The sequence below is a fragment of the Panthera tigris genome, chromosome D4 (genome assembly GCF_018350195.1).
Source record: "Panthera tigris isolate Pti1 chromosome D4, P.tigris_Pti1_mat1.1, whole genome shotgun sequence".
In the NCBI taxonomy this organism is placed as follows: Eukaryota; Metazoa; Chordata; class Mammalia; order Carnivora; family Felidae; genus Panthera; species Panthera tigris.
Window position 1 is genome coordinate 72,257,521 of NC_056672.1, and position 16,796 is coordinate 72,274,316.

The window sequence follows — 16,796 nt, forward strand, 5'->3', positions numbered from 1 at the left end:
CTTACTTTCACTCTATACCCATATGTAACTTTTAGGTACTGTACCTACTGTATTGCCTGGTCAAAATTTATTAATTTACTAAAATCAAACGAATCATGGTCCATATTGAAAAAAATCTTAATTTTTATCTAGAACGTACAGGTGGCTGTTTAGTGGATGGCAGATCGAAATGTGAAAAGTAAAACTAAAGTCCTCGGAAGAAATAGATCTTCCATTACTTTGGAATAAGCACGATTTTTTTAAATAAGATGCAAAAAGCATGTACCATAAAAGAAAAAATTGATAACTGGGCTATATTAGGATTCGAAACTCTTACTCATTAAAAACACCATTAGGAAAGTGAAAAGGCAAGCCACAGATTGGGAAGAAGATATTTGCGTTATGTGTATCTGATAAAGACTCAAAATTTGTTAAAACCTCTTGCAAACAGTAAGAAAAGGGCAGACAAAAGGGCAACAGAAAAATGCCTTGAACAGGCATTCCACAAAGAGAATATTCAAATGACCAATAAACCTATAAAGAGGTGTTCGACTTTATTAGTCACCAGGGAAATGAAAATTAAGACTACAGTGCAGTACCACCCACACCCAGCAGAATGGCTTAAATAAAGAAAGACTACTTAGTTGTTGCCGAAGATACGGAGCAACCTGAACTCTCACATACTCAAGTTTGTGAAAGTAAATTGGTACAACCACTCTGGAAAATTGTTTGTCAGTATCTATTAAAGCTGAACCTATGATTTCCTTTGGCCCAGTAATTCCACTTCTAAGTAAACACCTGACATCATTTCATACAATGTTCATAAAAATTTCATTGGAAATAGCCCCAAACTGAAAACTACCCAAATGCCTGATAGAGTGGAAACAAAAATTGTGATATAGTCACACAATGGAATGTGTGTAATGTACCCACAGCAATGAGGGTAAATTATCTACAACTACAAAACAACATGGATGAAACTCACAATGCTGAACAAAAGAAGCCAGATACAAAAGAGTTCATCCTCTAAGATTCCATTCATATTAGTTACAATAATAGACCAGACAGTTGTATTCTGTTTCATCAGAATAGCTGTTATTTTTTATGAGAGGGAGTAACTGGAAGAAGGGGACATGAGAAAGACCTCTGGGATGCTGGTGGTGTTCTTTTTCTTGATCTGGATACTGGATTCAATTTGTGAAAATTAATTGCATGCACTTAATGACTAGTATACTTTATTGTATGTATGTTATACCTAATAAAAAGTTTTTAAAAAGAATTGGATCAGAAGTTTTTCTAAAACTAGAGATAAAAGCAAGATAAATGTAACAGTTTTATATTTTATTATCAATCTTTTCTGGTCTTTTTTGATTGTATAATTAGCTGAAAAACTATTACTTGACTTTAAGGCCATTTACTTCCCCCTATTCGTGCAAAATGAATAAGGGTTTCTCTACTCTTCCCCCTCCTTTTGTGGTGCATTTCAGGCTATTAGGAAAGGAGTTTTTAGTTTCTTTTTTTTTTCCTGTAGATGTGTAATGGCTCTCAACTAAAGATTGAGGCCAAGTAGAAAGAGGAGGAAGGCTTACTTTAACTCTTTTACTCACATACCCCTCAAAAGAACTTTGAAAAAACTATCCATTTAAATGGACACCCAAAGGTTTTCAACAGTTTATTTTTATAAAAAAGAGGGAGAAAATGTTGAATATTTTATGAAATGAAGATGAGGATTGACTGTAACTACAAATAATGTTTCATGTGTATGAAATAGTTATTGAGCATCTTATGAACAAAAGCATGCTGAATCTGAAAGAACTGAATAGAGTTTTAAGCTTCTATCTTGAACATCCTGGTAGTCCTGCAGAATAGTCCATTTCCAGTGAAAAGAACCAACCTTACTAACCTATAACCCCTTCAGAAGTCCTAAATTCACCCCAGTTCAGGCCCAAATACCCTCTTTCCGATGGCAAATTTCACCTATATAAGAACATGTATAAGAACAAAGGACAAGACATGCTATGGGTTTAATCATCAACGTATAAGTTTTGTTTGCCTCCTCAAAGTCTTTTGCACCCCAGAATATGTACCATATTAGATTGGGGATGGCAACATTTGCAAACTCAGTCTTCATCTCAGACAAGTAAGTTTTATAAAACATTCTGTATGAAACTTGAGAAACTAGAAATTTTTTCCCTAAAGTTGTCCATGACTGTTTATTTCTTAGAAAGTCTCTGAGGTTTGAAGACCACTGTGATGGATATTTAAACAATTAGCCAGAATGAACAGCTGTGCTGGCCCCTTTGGCTTTACATGTAAACAGCCAGGGAAGCCAGCCAGCATGGTAAAAGGTTACATGCAAAGTGTGCCTTCCATCTTTTTGAGGGAAAGATACACATCTTTATTGGTGATATATAAACAGTTTTAACTGGAAGAAAATAGCATAATCAAAAGTCAAGTCTAACGAAGTATAAAATACACTTTTGTATATTGAATTTTAGAAATATGATCCTTCAAAAACATGCCTATAAAAATATCTAATTAGGTAGTCTAGTGAATTTTAGTTCATTTTGTTTTATAAAGTTATGAGGATTTTGGCAATTACACATTAGAATGTCATTTTAAAATAACATAATTATTCATAAATGTGTATAGTAATACAAAAAGTGTATTTTCTGAATAAAATTCAGTTTATTAGAATTCTTATTATTGTATGTGGTTATTTACAAAGACTTCCAATGAGCAACCTTACAAACTAAAATTTTCCTAAATAAGATAAACAGGATAAACAAAATATTTTACCTTTATACTGTAAAATCAGAAATTACATTTTTATGTTGTTTTAAACTAAGCTTGATGCTTGCCTCTCAACAATCAATAGGATAGCCAAGTTTTCTATTGTGTGGTTTCATTTTTAGAATTTCTCTTTTTGAGTTACACCCATGTCTGACATAGTGATTTTTGACAAAACATTTTTATTGTTACTATTGAGTCCAAATTTAAATTACATACTACTGAAAGGAAACCATTTAGATGATATCATTGAACTTAATAAAAAAAGTTGAGTAAAAAATAGAGTAGGGTTTCCATCATAACACATAAACACTAGAACTTTGTTTCTCAAGGGAGTTTCTCTCAAACCTCCTCCTGGGCGTGGATTCCTGCCAGCTGGGAATCTGCTATTGATCAAGCATCCTGAGCAATCCTGAAGCACACTCAAGTGTGAGAACTGGTACTCTAGAGCAACATCACTTAACCGTGGATGATCCATAATGAGAAGAGGCAATTCTAGTTCTTGGTGGAAGAGTATAAATAATAAATAAAATGATTTGTCCAAGAGATACATCCCTTTCCTTACATCTGGATTGTAGTAACCTAATTCAAAATTCGTTGTCCTGTTTGTTACACTTAAGAAGTTTTATCCTCATTACTTTTTTATTTATTAAAAAAAAACCTTTTTGATGTTTATTTTTGAGAGGAAGAGAACGAACACGAGCAGGGGAGGGGCAGAGAGAGAGAGAGGGAGACACCGAATCTGAAGCAGGCTCCAGGCTCTGAGTCTTTAGCACAGAGCCCCGATGCAGGACCCAAACTCATGAGCCGTGAGATCATGACCTGAGCCAAAGTCAGACACTTAACCAACTGAATCACTCAGGCGCCCCTATCCTCATTACTTTACAAAATACCGAATATGTTACCACTTCTTACAAATAGCCCTGCAATTACACACAGAATATTTATAAATTGTGTTAACCTAAATTGCCATAAAGTGTTGAATTAACTACTGCAAATCATCTGTTTGGTAACTTTTAAATATAGATCTCTAGTGATGTGCTAAATAACAAATTTGAATATTTAGTTAATTCAATAAAATGGAACCAGTACAACCTCTGGTTTCACAAATGAAGTGATTCAAAATGAGTGTGTCAGCTTTAATGGGGCCCTTGCACACTGCAGTAGGATGAATAGCACATTTTTTCCCCTTGCATTCTTCCTAAAACAAAGGCTGTTTCTAAACTCACTCCTCCCACAAACTTTCATGCACAAAGCTTATGTGCCAGTGACACAAGAAGCTCATTTTGATTGTAATGGGCCATACCCTTGTCTAGTACATCATTTGTGAAACTGAAGTTGGCTATTATAATGCAGCAGGTATGTAAATAACATTTGTAAGTGATCTCTATAAAATGGATTCCTTCTTTCCCTTTTCATTATAAGAGGAAACTTTATTTCAGAGTAGAAAGTGCATTGTCTGAACTCATCAACACCCTCTCTATCCCTCCCCTCCCCAATTTGTTGCAGACCAGGATGAAAGAGCAGCTGAGCTCAGCAGGGAGCAGAATGAGAAAACCATCCGGAGCACGCAGACTGCGCTCCGCAATTTCCGCGAGTTCCTCATCTCCAAGTACCCTTCTGAAACAAGAGAGATTTATGTCATCCCTTGCAAGGAGTTGGATGCCTACCTGGCCTCTTTCTTTGTGGATGCCAGGCAGAAGGATGGGTCCGAGTATGAACCCAACAGCTTGGCCAATTACCAGTGTGGACTTGAACGGTACCTAAAAGAACACAGGTATGGCTACAGTATTACGAGGGATAAGGAATTCAAGCGTTCCCAAGAGGCCCTGAAACAGAAGCAGATTGAACTCCGCTGCAAAGGAAAAGGAAATAAGCCACACAAGTCCATGAAGCTCACCTTTGCTGATGAGCTCATTCTGCGGAAAAGAGGACTGCTGAGCCGCTATAATCCTGAGGGTCTTCTCAACCTTGTGTGGCTCAACAACACAAAAGCTTTTGGGCACTGCACAGGATTCCATGGATCTACCTTGAAGTGGGGTGATATCCGGCTCCGGGTAACAGAAACGGGGCTGGAGTACTTAGAGTGGATGGGTCAAGACACTGGTGACCTGAATGCCAAAACCAAGAGAGGGGGGACGGACTCTCGTGTGTATGCCACCCAGCATGCCCCACAGACCTGCCCCGTACAGGACTATAAGGAGTATGCCCAGCGGCGACCTCCTGCCATGCGCTACGAGGATGCCCCTTTCTACCTGTCCATCAAGCCAGTGGTGAACTTGGCAGCTCTGCATTGGTATAACTGCCAAGCCCTCGGCAAGAACAAGCTGGCCAAGATGGTGAAGACCATGTGTGAGAAGGGCAACATCCCCGGCAGGAAGACCAATTTCAGCGTGTATCAGAGCTGCAGCACCTTGTCTGAGGCTCAGAGCAACCAGCTGGTGCTTATCTGTAACAATCTGAGCCAGCAGGCCGCACAGTCAGTGGCCGGGCACTCCAACAGCGGCAATTTCATCGTCTCTGCCTCTTATGACTCTTCCTCAGACACTGCTTGACCAGGTGTCCTGAGCAAGACCCCAGCTTGGTTACTGTGTCCAGAGAAACTGTGGTTATACACTGCTTCTCGTTTCCTTTCCTCGGCCCTCAGTGTTAACTTTATAAAAATATAAATATATAATATATTTTTCTTTTTACAAATAAGCCAATGGAGATAGTTTAGTATTGCTAACATAGTATTTATAGGCTTAACACAAATGTACTTGTGGGTGATTAAATGTAATTACTGTTATAGCCGTTACAAAACCATAGTGGTTCTCAGGCAATACAAAGTAGAGAAGGAATTCCGTTTTTTAAAAAACTGTCAGAAAAGTAACTGAAAGTCGTCCTAGACACGTGTGTCCTCAACGCCTGCTTTTCCTTCCCACCCCACCTCTCATTTTGAGTCTAGTTAATAAATGGCTTTATTTTTTTAAGTTTTAAAATTTTATATTAATCAGGAGGAAACAATACTAGCTCTGCTGCTTACACAGAATTATATTCAGTCAGATCCAGAATATGAGAGTGTTGACATAAGCTCTACAAATTATTTACATATTTTTTTTAGCTGAATTAGAATTTTAGCTCCTGTGCCTCTTTTTTGTAATGTCTGAAAATCTAGATGTTTAGGTAACATCTTTTCTTTTGAGGGCAATAAAGGTGCCATTCTTTTTGAAAGATATATAATTTTTAAATAATATGCAAAGTCCAATATTGTGGCAAAAAAGACTGTTAACAGCTCTTTACTGTTGTGCTTGAACCTGGATAGATTTTTTTTGTTCCCTAAGAAATCAGTTTAAATGAAGTGTGATTTTCAGATGTGCAAAACTACCAAAGCTTTCAAAATGTTCCCAAGCATTAGACTGTATATCAAACATAAAGAGAAGGTAGAGAATGGGAGGGTCTTATTAAAAATCTGGAAGCGCTAGTCAGGACAACAAAAGAGGACTACTCTTCAAAGCCCAAACCCCCTGAATTATTTATTTATAAGCATTAAACTTCAGTCTCTTTTCCCTAGGAGATTACTTAACTCTGTAGTTGAGATCAAAAGAATATTGACACTCATTTGGGGTAACAACATTTTGTTATTGGATTTAGCTGAATTCAAAGCATTCTTGAAAATGTGCAGTTTCTAGTAAATATAAATTTATCTGTGATACCCTGCAATTATAATAATAATAATTTTGGTTAAACAACTCTTTGTGGTGGTTTTCCCAAGGTCTTTATTTTCAAGTCTTAAAGCCTGTGGTGTATTTTTAGTTAAGATCCTTCAATAACAACATAAATTTAGACATTAGGGCGACAATGAAGTTGAGCTTGGTTCCTGTCCTGTATAATCATTAACACATAGAAAATCCGAATCTTAATTGCTTTGTTGGATTCTGTTGGGAAGTATTTGTTCTTTAAGGCAACCTCTTAATTCACATTAGCTAGAAGGGTAGGTGGTATTTTATGTGTTAACTTATTGTACAGCGCGTTCAGGTTTCATTTTTATATGCCTTCCTAAATCATCACAAAAGCTGAGGTTTCCCTTGGCTTGGTAGCTTTTTTCAACACCAAGTCATAAACACATAAAGACTCATTCCTCTATATGGTGACCTTTCCTTTGGTTCACGAGTAGAAAGTCTTCTGTGGACTTTTTGTGGTGGAATCAACTTCATTTCGTGACTTTTCCTCCATAGAGAGGCATCCAGAAATAAGAAAGGGTGGAAGATATCTTGTTTTATTTATTTATTTTTTGTATTAATGATGGCAGCCACCATTTTTTAACTAGTGTGTATGCCAGCTCTGTGTCAAGTGACTTACATGCATCATTTATATAATAGTTACTGTGTGAAAATTAGAAAATTTAGGTAAGCATAAAGAGCACAAACACTCATAAATCTGCTGGCCCAAATAACCGCTGTTAATATTTTAGTAAATATTTCTTTAGACATTTCAATACATACATATTTATTTCTGTACACATCTTTCATCCTTTCAATCCTTGAAAAGCTTAGTTATCTTCATTTTATGTTGAGATCAAGACAAATCAGTTATTGTTAAGGAAATGGTACTGTCTTCTGACTTGAGTTTTTTCTGTTTATCTTCCTTAGTTCCAACTCAGAGTCAGTTTCCAGTGATTTGAGCCAGAAATGGGGACACAGTGTTTTCCCATCTCTCAAGGCTATCTGATTAGAAGGAATGCTGAGTGACCTTTCATGATGGCACACTGTGTCCCCTGGTGCCCCCTCTTCTGTTCATTTTGAGCCACAGGACCTCTTTCTCCCAGTTCCCTTTACAAAACTTTCCTTATTCTATACCCTTGTTTGTAAGTGCACAGGACAGCCTACTATAAAAGAACTCTTAAAAAAATTTTTTTTAATGTTTGTTTATTTTTGAGAGAGAAAGAGTATGAGCAGGGGAGGGGAGCAGCAGGGGAGTATGAGAGTGAGAGGGAGACACAGAATCTGAAACAGGCTCCAGGCTCTAAGCTGTCAGCACAGAGCCTGACGTGGGGCTTGAACTCAAGAACTGCAAGATCATGACCTGAGCCAAAGTCAGAAGCTTAACCAACTAAGCCACCTAGGTGCCAATAAGGCTGTTCTTAATGGGTTACCTCTTGTTTAAAAAAAAAAAAAAGGTTTTTGTGAAACACTTAAAATGTGTGCATTTTATTTTTGCATTGACATACTTTTAAAAATTCTTAATATGTTTTTGACAGCAAAGTAAGTTTGTCATGAGGAAGAAGGGCAGTGAGGATGTACTGAGAAAGCAGAATTAGGGAATTTTGCATTCCTATTTGTGTTGATTAAGGCACTACAATGAAAATCTCTCCTATTTCATTCTATTGCATTTTCACTCAGAAGAACACAAATTGAGAATGTAAATTACTTTTTTATTTATTTTTATTTTGCTTTGATAAACCAAATAGGAACATTGTGACATTTAGAGTTAGAAAGCTTTTCTGAAGAATGGCTTGGTAGAAGTTTAGCTGAATTACAGTATCTCTTTGCATTAATGAAATTATGAAAAATTATCTGCAACTACCTCTAAATTTTGTGTTTTTATATAAACAATGCTGAAGACATGCTATTGCCAGATGCCATTTTCATTATTTGTTACTTTAACTTAAAAGAAGTTATGTTCATACTGTGGCACTGGTACATGCCAAAATATCATTCATGTGCTTTCGTGAAAATTCAGCAGTCCAGTAGGTGTTCACTACAACTGAATGTGCTGCCTTTCCAGTCAATCCTGTGATTCATACAAAAACCATAAAACCATATTTGCAAGGTTTACATTTTTAAGTCAGTGTAATGTCACGTAAGGAATTCTCCAGTGCTCCTCACATGACTCTGAAAGTTGTGCACTGTCTACAACAAAAGTGTCAAGCCCATCTGTCAGCATTTGAGGGGAGATAGCTGCAAAATTCAGTCTTTCTTCTATATTCATGTGAGTGACTGTTGAAAACCTTGGATGGTAGCAATTGTTTTTAAAACCATAAAATCTGAAAAGGTTAGAGAAATTCAGGATGTTAATCCAACAGAGCTTATTCTTAAAATTCCATTTATTCTCCTAGTTAGTAGGGGTGGTCTGAATATGGTTTGTAATACGCCAGCTACTTAAAATATTTTTCTAGATCTTTTCCCTGTGTTAAATTTTCCCTATGTCAATTCACTTTCCCCTGTGTTAAATCACTTCCCAGAGCAGTAAACAATAGTCTGAAAATTTTCTAGAGTAGATCAAGTCTCTTTGGTTTTTCATTTAGATCATTGTTAGCTGAAACTTTCATCACATTAATTGATCTCAGTCATATGGCTTAGCTTTTAAGATGTCATGACATCAAATAACTTTCACTGAGAGAGAATTTACAGCCATATCAACAGATATTTGAACACCTATTGTCCAGACACTGGGAAGGGTACAAAGATGTGTAAAACAGTCCCTACCCTCAAAGAATTTATAAAAGATACTATAATAAAAGTTTCATTTCATTTTTGAGAGCTCACCAAAAAAAGTCTCTGCCGATACTCTTTTTGCATCATTTCCCGAATTTGTACTCATACAGTTTGTCTATTATTCAGCCACTGAATATGTTGGTTTGCTGTGGAATACATAACACTGCTTTGAGTATTTTGACGAGAATCTTCCTTAGAGCCTGTTTTAAAACCAATATGAAGGCAGCCACTCCTGCACCATCTATTGGGTTCACATAGGTGCACACATGTACAAGAATGTGCAGATTACCATCACTATCGTTTACTGAGTACTTAACAGTATGCCAGAGTAGTAAGTGCTTCTGTAAGCTGTTTCACTTAATTCTCACAATAGTCCTGAGGGTAAGTGTGATTATTTCTCCTTCATAAATGAGGAAATCATAGAAGTCAAATGGGCTGCCCATATCACAGCTACTACATAAGAGCATCAGGATCTGAAACCAGATCCAGATCCTATTAAGTTCTGTCCTTTTTGGCTGAGGCAGCTTGTTCACAAGGTGATTTGCTGTGCATCTGTGGACTCTGAAGTGATAAATTATACATGAAATCCCTAGTGTAATAAAATCATCAATATACATTCAATTCCAAATTGAGAGCAGTGCCATCACCTGGCATGTTTGTTGGTACAACATTGTTTAGGCCTCATTATTTTAATTATTTTGATATAGGACATTTGGCAGTTTGTTTCTCCCCTGGCCATGAGTAGAGAGCATAAGTCTGTGTCACTTTTTAAAGGACACTTAACTTTTTCATGGAGGTGAGTGTGTGTACAAGTAATTATATTTTTAAAAGTGATTTCCATTTGTTTTTACCCCCAAATAAACCAAAAACTCAATTTTAAGAGAGTTCCTCATAAATCAGACAGGGAAAGGGAAGGTTGGGCTCTTAAGCCCAAAAGCCAGTATTGCCAGCCACCAGTTACTGAGCATTGATTGCCAGTCTGCCAGGGAGTTTGATCTTGCCTGCAAATTTTTTTTTTTTAATTTTTTTTTCAACGTTTTTTATTTATTTTTGGGACAGAGAGAGACAGAGCATGAATGGGGGAGGGGCAGAGAGAGAGGGAGACACAGAATCGGAAACAGGCTCCAGGCTCCGAGCCATCAGCCCAGAGCCTGACGCGGGGCTCGAACTCACGGACCGCGAGATCGTGACCTGGCTGAAGTCGGACGCTCAACCGACTGCGCCACCCAGGCGCCCCGATCTTGCCTGCAGATTTGGTGCCAGCAAATTAACAATATTTAATTTTTTAATGTTTATTTATTTTAGATAGAGACAGAGACAGAGCACAAGAGGGGAAGAGAGGGAGACACAGAATCTGAAGCACACTCCAGGCTCTTTGTTGTCAGCACAGAGCCTGACCTGGGGCTTGAGCCCATGAGCTGTGAGATCATGACCTGAGTTGAAGTTGGATACTCAACCAACTGAGCCACGCAACCCCCACCCCCGACAATATTTGATAGAAGAATTTGTTGTTAATATTTTGGTTTTTTATCTATCGAGATTGTTTTTGGGGTGCCTGGCTGGTTCAAGTCAGTTAAGCCTGTGACTCTCGATCTCAGGCTTGTGAGTTCAAGCCCCATGTTGGTTGTGGAGCCTACTTAAACAAACAAACAAACAAACATAAATAAATAAAGATTGTTTTTAACAAAACTTTTGAAGAAAAATACTGTCCTTACGAGTCTCAGAATTAGAGATAGACCAAAACCATTCAGATTTTCTCTAGTTGGCTATCTCCATCGTTCAACATATTAGAGGCAAACACTTCTGATTTTAATCAGGCTTCTTGTGACTGGTTTTCTCTATCTATAGGAAAGGAATATTTTGATCTGTATTTCTCTAACCAAAATAGAGCTATAATACTTAGCATCTATAAATAAAGACTCTACTATGTGATAAAGGAAATAAATTTCCAAGCCTAGCGGAGAAGTCAAGAGGAGTGTATGATAATTTATTGCAATAAGCTAATTTTTAAAAGGTTCATTTATGGAAAAAAATGTTATAAACACTAAGGAATTAACAAGTTCTCTACCAATTAGTTTTAATAGATTTTTTTCTCAAATAGAATTCCTTTATATCAGATCTTGGCATATTACCATATGATAAGGTACAGATAGAGAGTTGCTTATTAAGAAACATACCATTGGCAACGGGATCCTCAGTTGTCTTTTGTTTTTCCCTTAATGCATGGAATTCAACATTGCTTCTCTTCCCTGCTCAGATCTGGCTGAGATGAAATGAATGCATTTTCACAAGGCAAAGTGATGAAGACAGGATGATTTTAAGAGATCCTTGCCATAGAATATAACTGAGACATAAATATACTCCATATATCATCTTTGGTTAATGTATTTCTAATGATATAAAACAGAAAAGGGGATGATATTGGCAAACTGCCAACAACTCTGATTTCACTTCTAATCAGAGAAAAGGAAGTTAATAAAAATTTATCATGCTTCATCCTATTTGTAAATTAATCAGACGGAGGGAAACACCTAGGTTGGTATGAAAGATTGCATTATTTTTAAAAGACAACATTTTAATACAATTGAGTTGGTTTGTAAACCATGACTTTGTTGAATTACACTCAGTATTAATGAAGTCAGTATTAATTTGATCAGAATATTAATTAGGTCAGAATATTAATGTGAACCATCATCTTTGCTGAATTATAATCCTAGAGGCTGACCAAGAGAACCTCGAGTCCAGTGCTTTTCAGTGCTATGAAGAATAGGAGTCACCATGTCCTCTTGGGAGTAGAGGACAAAGAGGTCAAGGAGTAGAGATTGCAAAGGGAGTCCTCACGCTGATTCCCCAGGAATTCTCATGTTCCCTACGCCCCTACCTTCCTATTTTGAGACTCACTAGACTGAATGAGCTACTACCTCTATGACACATCCTTCACATGGGGAGTCTGGAAAATAAGATTGGAAACATCTAACCTAATCTACCCCTCTCTTTTATAGAAGAGAGGAACAGTCCTAGAGACATTAGATGAATGCCCAGGTGTACACACCTTGTCAGAACCAGATCTAGAACCTAGGCACCCTGACTTCTAATCCATAGATCAGAGTTTAGGGAGGGAAAACAACCCTGCGTTTCCACTGAGAAAGAGTATCCTTTTCTTGTTTTCAAAATTGTAATTGGTTTTTAAGCCCTCAGTCAAGTTTCTATTAGAAGTAGATTCAAGCTGCTAGTTTCCAAATAGGCTATTTTTACATGTGAATTGTCACTTTTCATTGTATAGTGTTATATCTTGATTAGCAACTTCTTTTTGAAATTTGATGGAATAATCTCTAAATGTAATCATTTTTTAACAAACATCTCTCCCCATTCATACTTAGTTTTCATTTACAGAGGGAAAACAAACTACAGTTTTCAAGTATATGAATTCCAATTATAGATCATGAACTAAAAAGTAACTTTTTGTTTATTGTGACACTCATTTGCATATCCAGCTTCATAGTATCTATATTATTAGTTTCGAATGCAGTCTATAATATCCTTTTTTATTCTATGGAAAGGTTAAAATATCATCTTGAAGGTTTGAGATGTATCTTCAATACAAAGGATCAAACTTCTATCAACATAATTAGGATGTTTCTGAAGTGAATTTAGTTAAAGATAGGGAAGAAAGAGAAAATGGGAACTAATGGAAGACCTATAGCAGGAAGATGTAGAAATACAAAGTATTTGTAAATTCTCTGATTATCCTGCTTGTTCTTCTAAAAAAGAATTCAAGCATAAATGAAAAATATTCACAAATTTTTATTTTACAAATTATATTTACCAGATTATAGTTGAAGAAAAAAGGTGAAATTCTAGGATTTTTTTTTTAAGTACAGTGGAATTGTCTTTTGAATGCAGTGTTGAATTTTGCTAGACTTCTAATGTTCTCCTTTGTATTACACTGGAATTAGAGAGTATTTTTACCATGGTACATCCATTTCAAAGAGCTTTGAAAATGCTTTGGCATAATTTATTTATTTGTGGTAAGTAGAATTAGGAAGACATCAGCAATATAGAACCTTAACAGTAATTGCGCATACTGTATTTAAGTGATTTTTATGTCTGTTTACTTTCTGTAATTCTTACATTTTATAAATCAAATAACTTAGTATACTTCCACTAGAAATTAATTTATAATGGATTATTTATACTGGATGAAGTAGCAGGTCCATTTTAGTATTAATCCACTCAGATTAACTTTATCTAACTGAATTTTTATATCTACAGTTCATTATATTACAACTTTTTAAATAGCATTTATAACAAAAGAACTTTTGTTTTATAAAGTATTTGTTACAAAAAAAACCCATCTTGCCAAAAACCATTACAATTTCTATGCATTGTGTAATATTCAGTGATGTCACTGTTGAGATTTGCATGTTGTTATAGGTGCCCTTTCCTATCTGTGTTTGTGATGTTTATGTGGAATTGTTAACCATTGCTGCTATCACTTATTGTAGCTAAACTGAAGAACTGTGCTAAGAGGCTGTGCCAGTCAACAGTTGTATGTGTGACTTGTGAAAATGTGTACTTAGTTGTTTAATATTTTGAGCCAGCACTTAGTGGCCTCTACGGAAGGAAATATTGTAGTTGTCAAGTGGTGCCAACTTCAGCATCTTGTTTCACGTGTAAATTCCACGTCAGATTTTCTTCCATACTTTCCCCCAACTCTTTGAAAGGCAATGTTTGCAAAAAGAGAAAGCAAGAATTTTTAGCTTTTTCGGTACTCCTCCCACCTCAAATCTTTTTTTGTTCTTCTGATACTTGACACCTTACAGAAAAATCCTATGGAATGACAATGTAGCAGCTTAATTTACTTTTATCTGGTTATTTCTATCCAGGTAAATGATGTAATAACAGAACTATGAGGTGCCTACCTCATTTTTGTTGGTTATCCTGGCTTATTGTTTGAATTGCTTTTAATAAGAATTTTTAGCTTTTCTAATTTATTTATTAGGGACTGTGGAAGTCTCAGAGTTCCCAAATAATTAACTTTTATATTCAGCATTCACATGGGCTTTATAACCTATTTGGCTGCCTTATGACCATCAGAATTTTTTCATACCCACCTGTCGTTAGTTTTTCCTAGTATTTACATCTTGTGTCAGTATTTCCAAACAAACCCTGCAATTCGAGAGAAAAGTGGATGAATTCTATGTTTTGTTAAAATTCAACATGGGGGAGATATTATACATTTATACTCAAACTGGAAGGAAAACAGTCATAAAATGTTAAAGAAAAGTAGGCTATGTTCTTAAGAGCATTTTAATACCAACATGTCAAAATTCCTTGCTTAGTGCAGGGTTTCATTCTGTCTGCTCAATGGGTTTATAATTATGAGATTTCTTTAATCTCCTGAGTTATGTAGAGGCTTTTTGTGTGACTGTCAGATACATGGTGACAGCCAATGCTGTATTTGGAAACATTGCTGCTGAAATTGCTGATTTAATTTTAAGAATATTAAAACTAATTCATCAAGGCCGCTGCCACTCCTTTGCTTAAAGGAAAAGAAAGGCAGATTTTAATTGTGAGCCTTTTCTCCAGAATATGCTTTAAACATTTACCCCTCGATGGAGGTGATAAAGCAATAAAAGGAAACTCAATTATGTATGTTCTAAAGAAGTTCTGCCCTTGTCCAGTGGCCTCCAGAACAACACTAAAGTATTTCTTGATTCTTGCATTGGGGGTTTTCAGGTGAGGTGTTTATACATAGAATTTCTTTTATATTTTGGACACCAAAGATTATGGCATGGTAGATCATGATGATTAATGGTTTCTATTAGATAGCTGTGGGCACGTTTATTTGAATCCTGCTCTTGGATTTTTTTTTTCCCATTTTGGATCTTCTTTACATTTTGTATGTCTGTCCTAAGGCCCTTATGCCCAGGGCAACTTTTAAGTAATACATATGTATTTATTAGGTTTCTAATTTATATAGTATATTTCCATCATGACTTTAAAACTTTTTTTCACTGCTAAAATTAGACCTAGATTTGCCAGATAGCCCCCTTTTTCGTTGTAATCTGAAAATGTAAATGTAACCCCATAGGCCTGAAACCTGGTAAGAGAATGACTGGAAGCATTTTGGATTCAACAGAATCACTTAAATCACTCATTTATCTGTTCAAATGAAGAACTTTGGTTGCTTATTAGAAATAGTGCTGTATTCAACTTAAATAAGATCTTCCTTATGAAGATTTCTTTCATTCTACCACTTAGAGGTTAATTGGGAATAAAAAGGTAGATTTATCAATTTATTCAGTATAATTTAACTCCAGACATTTGTTTAAAACAGAAATATACCACCACAGTTAATACTCAGAAAAATGTTATGAAAAATGGTACTGTTCTTTGAAGATACATTTATTACTCCCCCCACCCATTTGGTAGAGTGTCATCTTTGGTATATTTTCTGGCCACTTGACTTTTAACTGACTTACGTGAAAAAAAGCACATGTGTGCCTGATGTTCATTCTAATCATATTTTAAAATTCTCTTTTAAACTGCTGCAGTTATAATTTGTGAAAGAGGAGAAAGGTGAATTGAAATGGAGGGAAATTTCTGTTAATATGTTAAAATGTGTGACTTTGATGCTCTTGGTTAGTCCTCTGCCAGTTGATATTTGTATTAATATGATAGACCTTTTTTGTTAATAAGAATATACTGTTGGCTTCATCTTTATTTTGCTGCTCACTGCGTTTCACACTACAATGTTTTCATCTTTTTCAGCTCACTGTTTTTGCTTCATATTTGTCTGTGTACTTGTGCTCTAAATAAAATTCTAGTTTTATGTCCCAGTGGCTTATTCCATTGTGTGTATATTGGCCTCTAACGTCGTGTAATTTTCTTTTGCTTTCAGCATTTGTTGATACAGCCTAAAACCTATGGAAGTAAGAAAAAAAATCCAATAAAATCAGCTAATGAGCATCCGTGATGTCTCCGTAATGAGAGCATGCTTTAGTCACAGTATTTTGTCTGTATTTGGATATGACCAGTCTTCCTTCACTTAATAAATGGTTTTCTGCAAAGCTGGCTGGCTGCTCTTTGTAGCTAAAACAAACATTTTTAAAAACATAGCCTCATTTTGAAAAAAAAAAAAATTTGTCCTGGTCACTCTGCCTTAGGCCCCAGGATATAGTCAGTGAATATCAGGTGTTGTTTCTAACCGCTGAGGAGGGGAAATCTTGAAAGAGAGTCATTTCTACATGTGTGCATTCACATGCAGCCCATAGGGTAGGGAAGACACTTTAGAACAGCTGAATTAATCCTCTGCTTCCTGGAGCCCCAGGTCCAAAAGTCCTATTAATGAAACAGAAGGCTCCACTGCAAACTCCTTGTCTGTGAGCTCTGTCGGCCAGTTGTACGAAAGTTACACCAGCAAAGTAGATGTCAGGTTCCGGACTTCCTCGTTTTTAAGAAAGTCTTTTTGGTCATAATTCTCCATGTGCCATTTTTTGCATTTAGCTTATTTGATGGCATTCTTTGAGCAGAATAGGAATGGTTATT

The 16,796-nt window shown here is 36.1% G+C and overlaps 1 protein-coding gene across 3 annotated transcripts in view; it reads left to right on the forward strand.

Annotated features, from left to right (window-relative positions):
* The window catches only part of KIAA1958 (KIAA1958 ortholog), a 153,850-nt gene that overhangs the window by 106,693 nt on the left and 30,361 nt on the right, over positions 1-16,796 (forward strand). The window contains exon 3 of one of the 3 annotated variants that reach the window (XM_042963680.1): positions 4,279-6,582. The exons of 1 other annotated variant lie outside the window; for it this stretch is intronic. In XM_042963680.1, coding sequence (XP_042819614.1) covers positions 4,279-5,324 — 1,046 coding nt within the window. In that variant the 3' untranslated portion in view covers positions 5,325-6,582. Of the gene's footprint in view, positions 1-4,278; positions 6,583-16,796 lie in introns of those variants that run through there. One more of the 3 variants, XM_007094296.3, reaches the window with a different exon arrangement.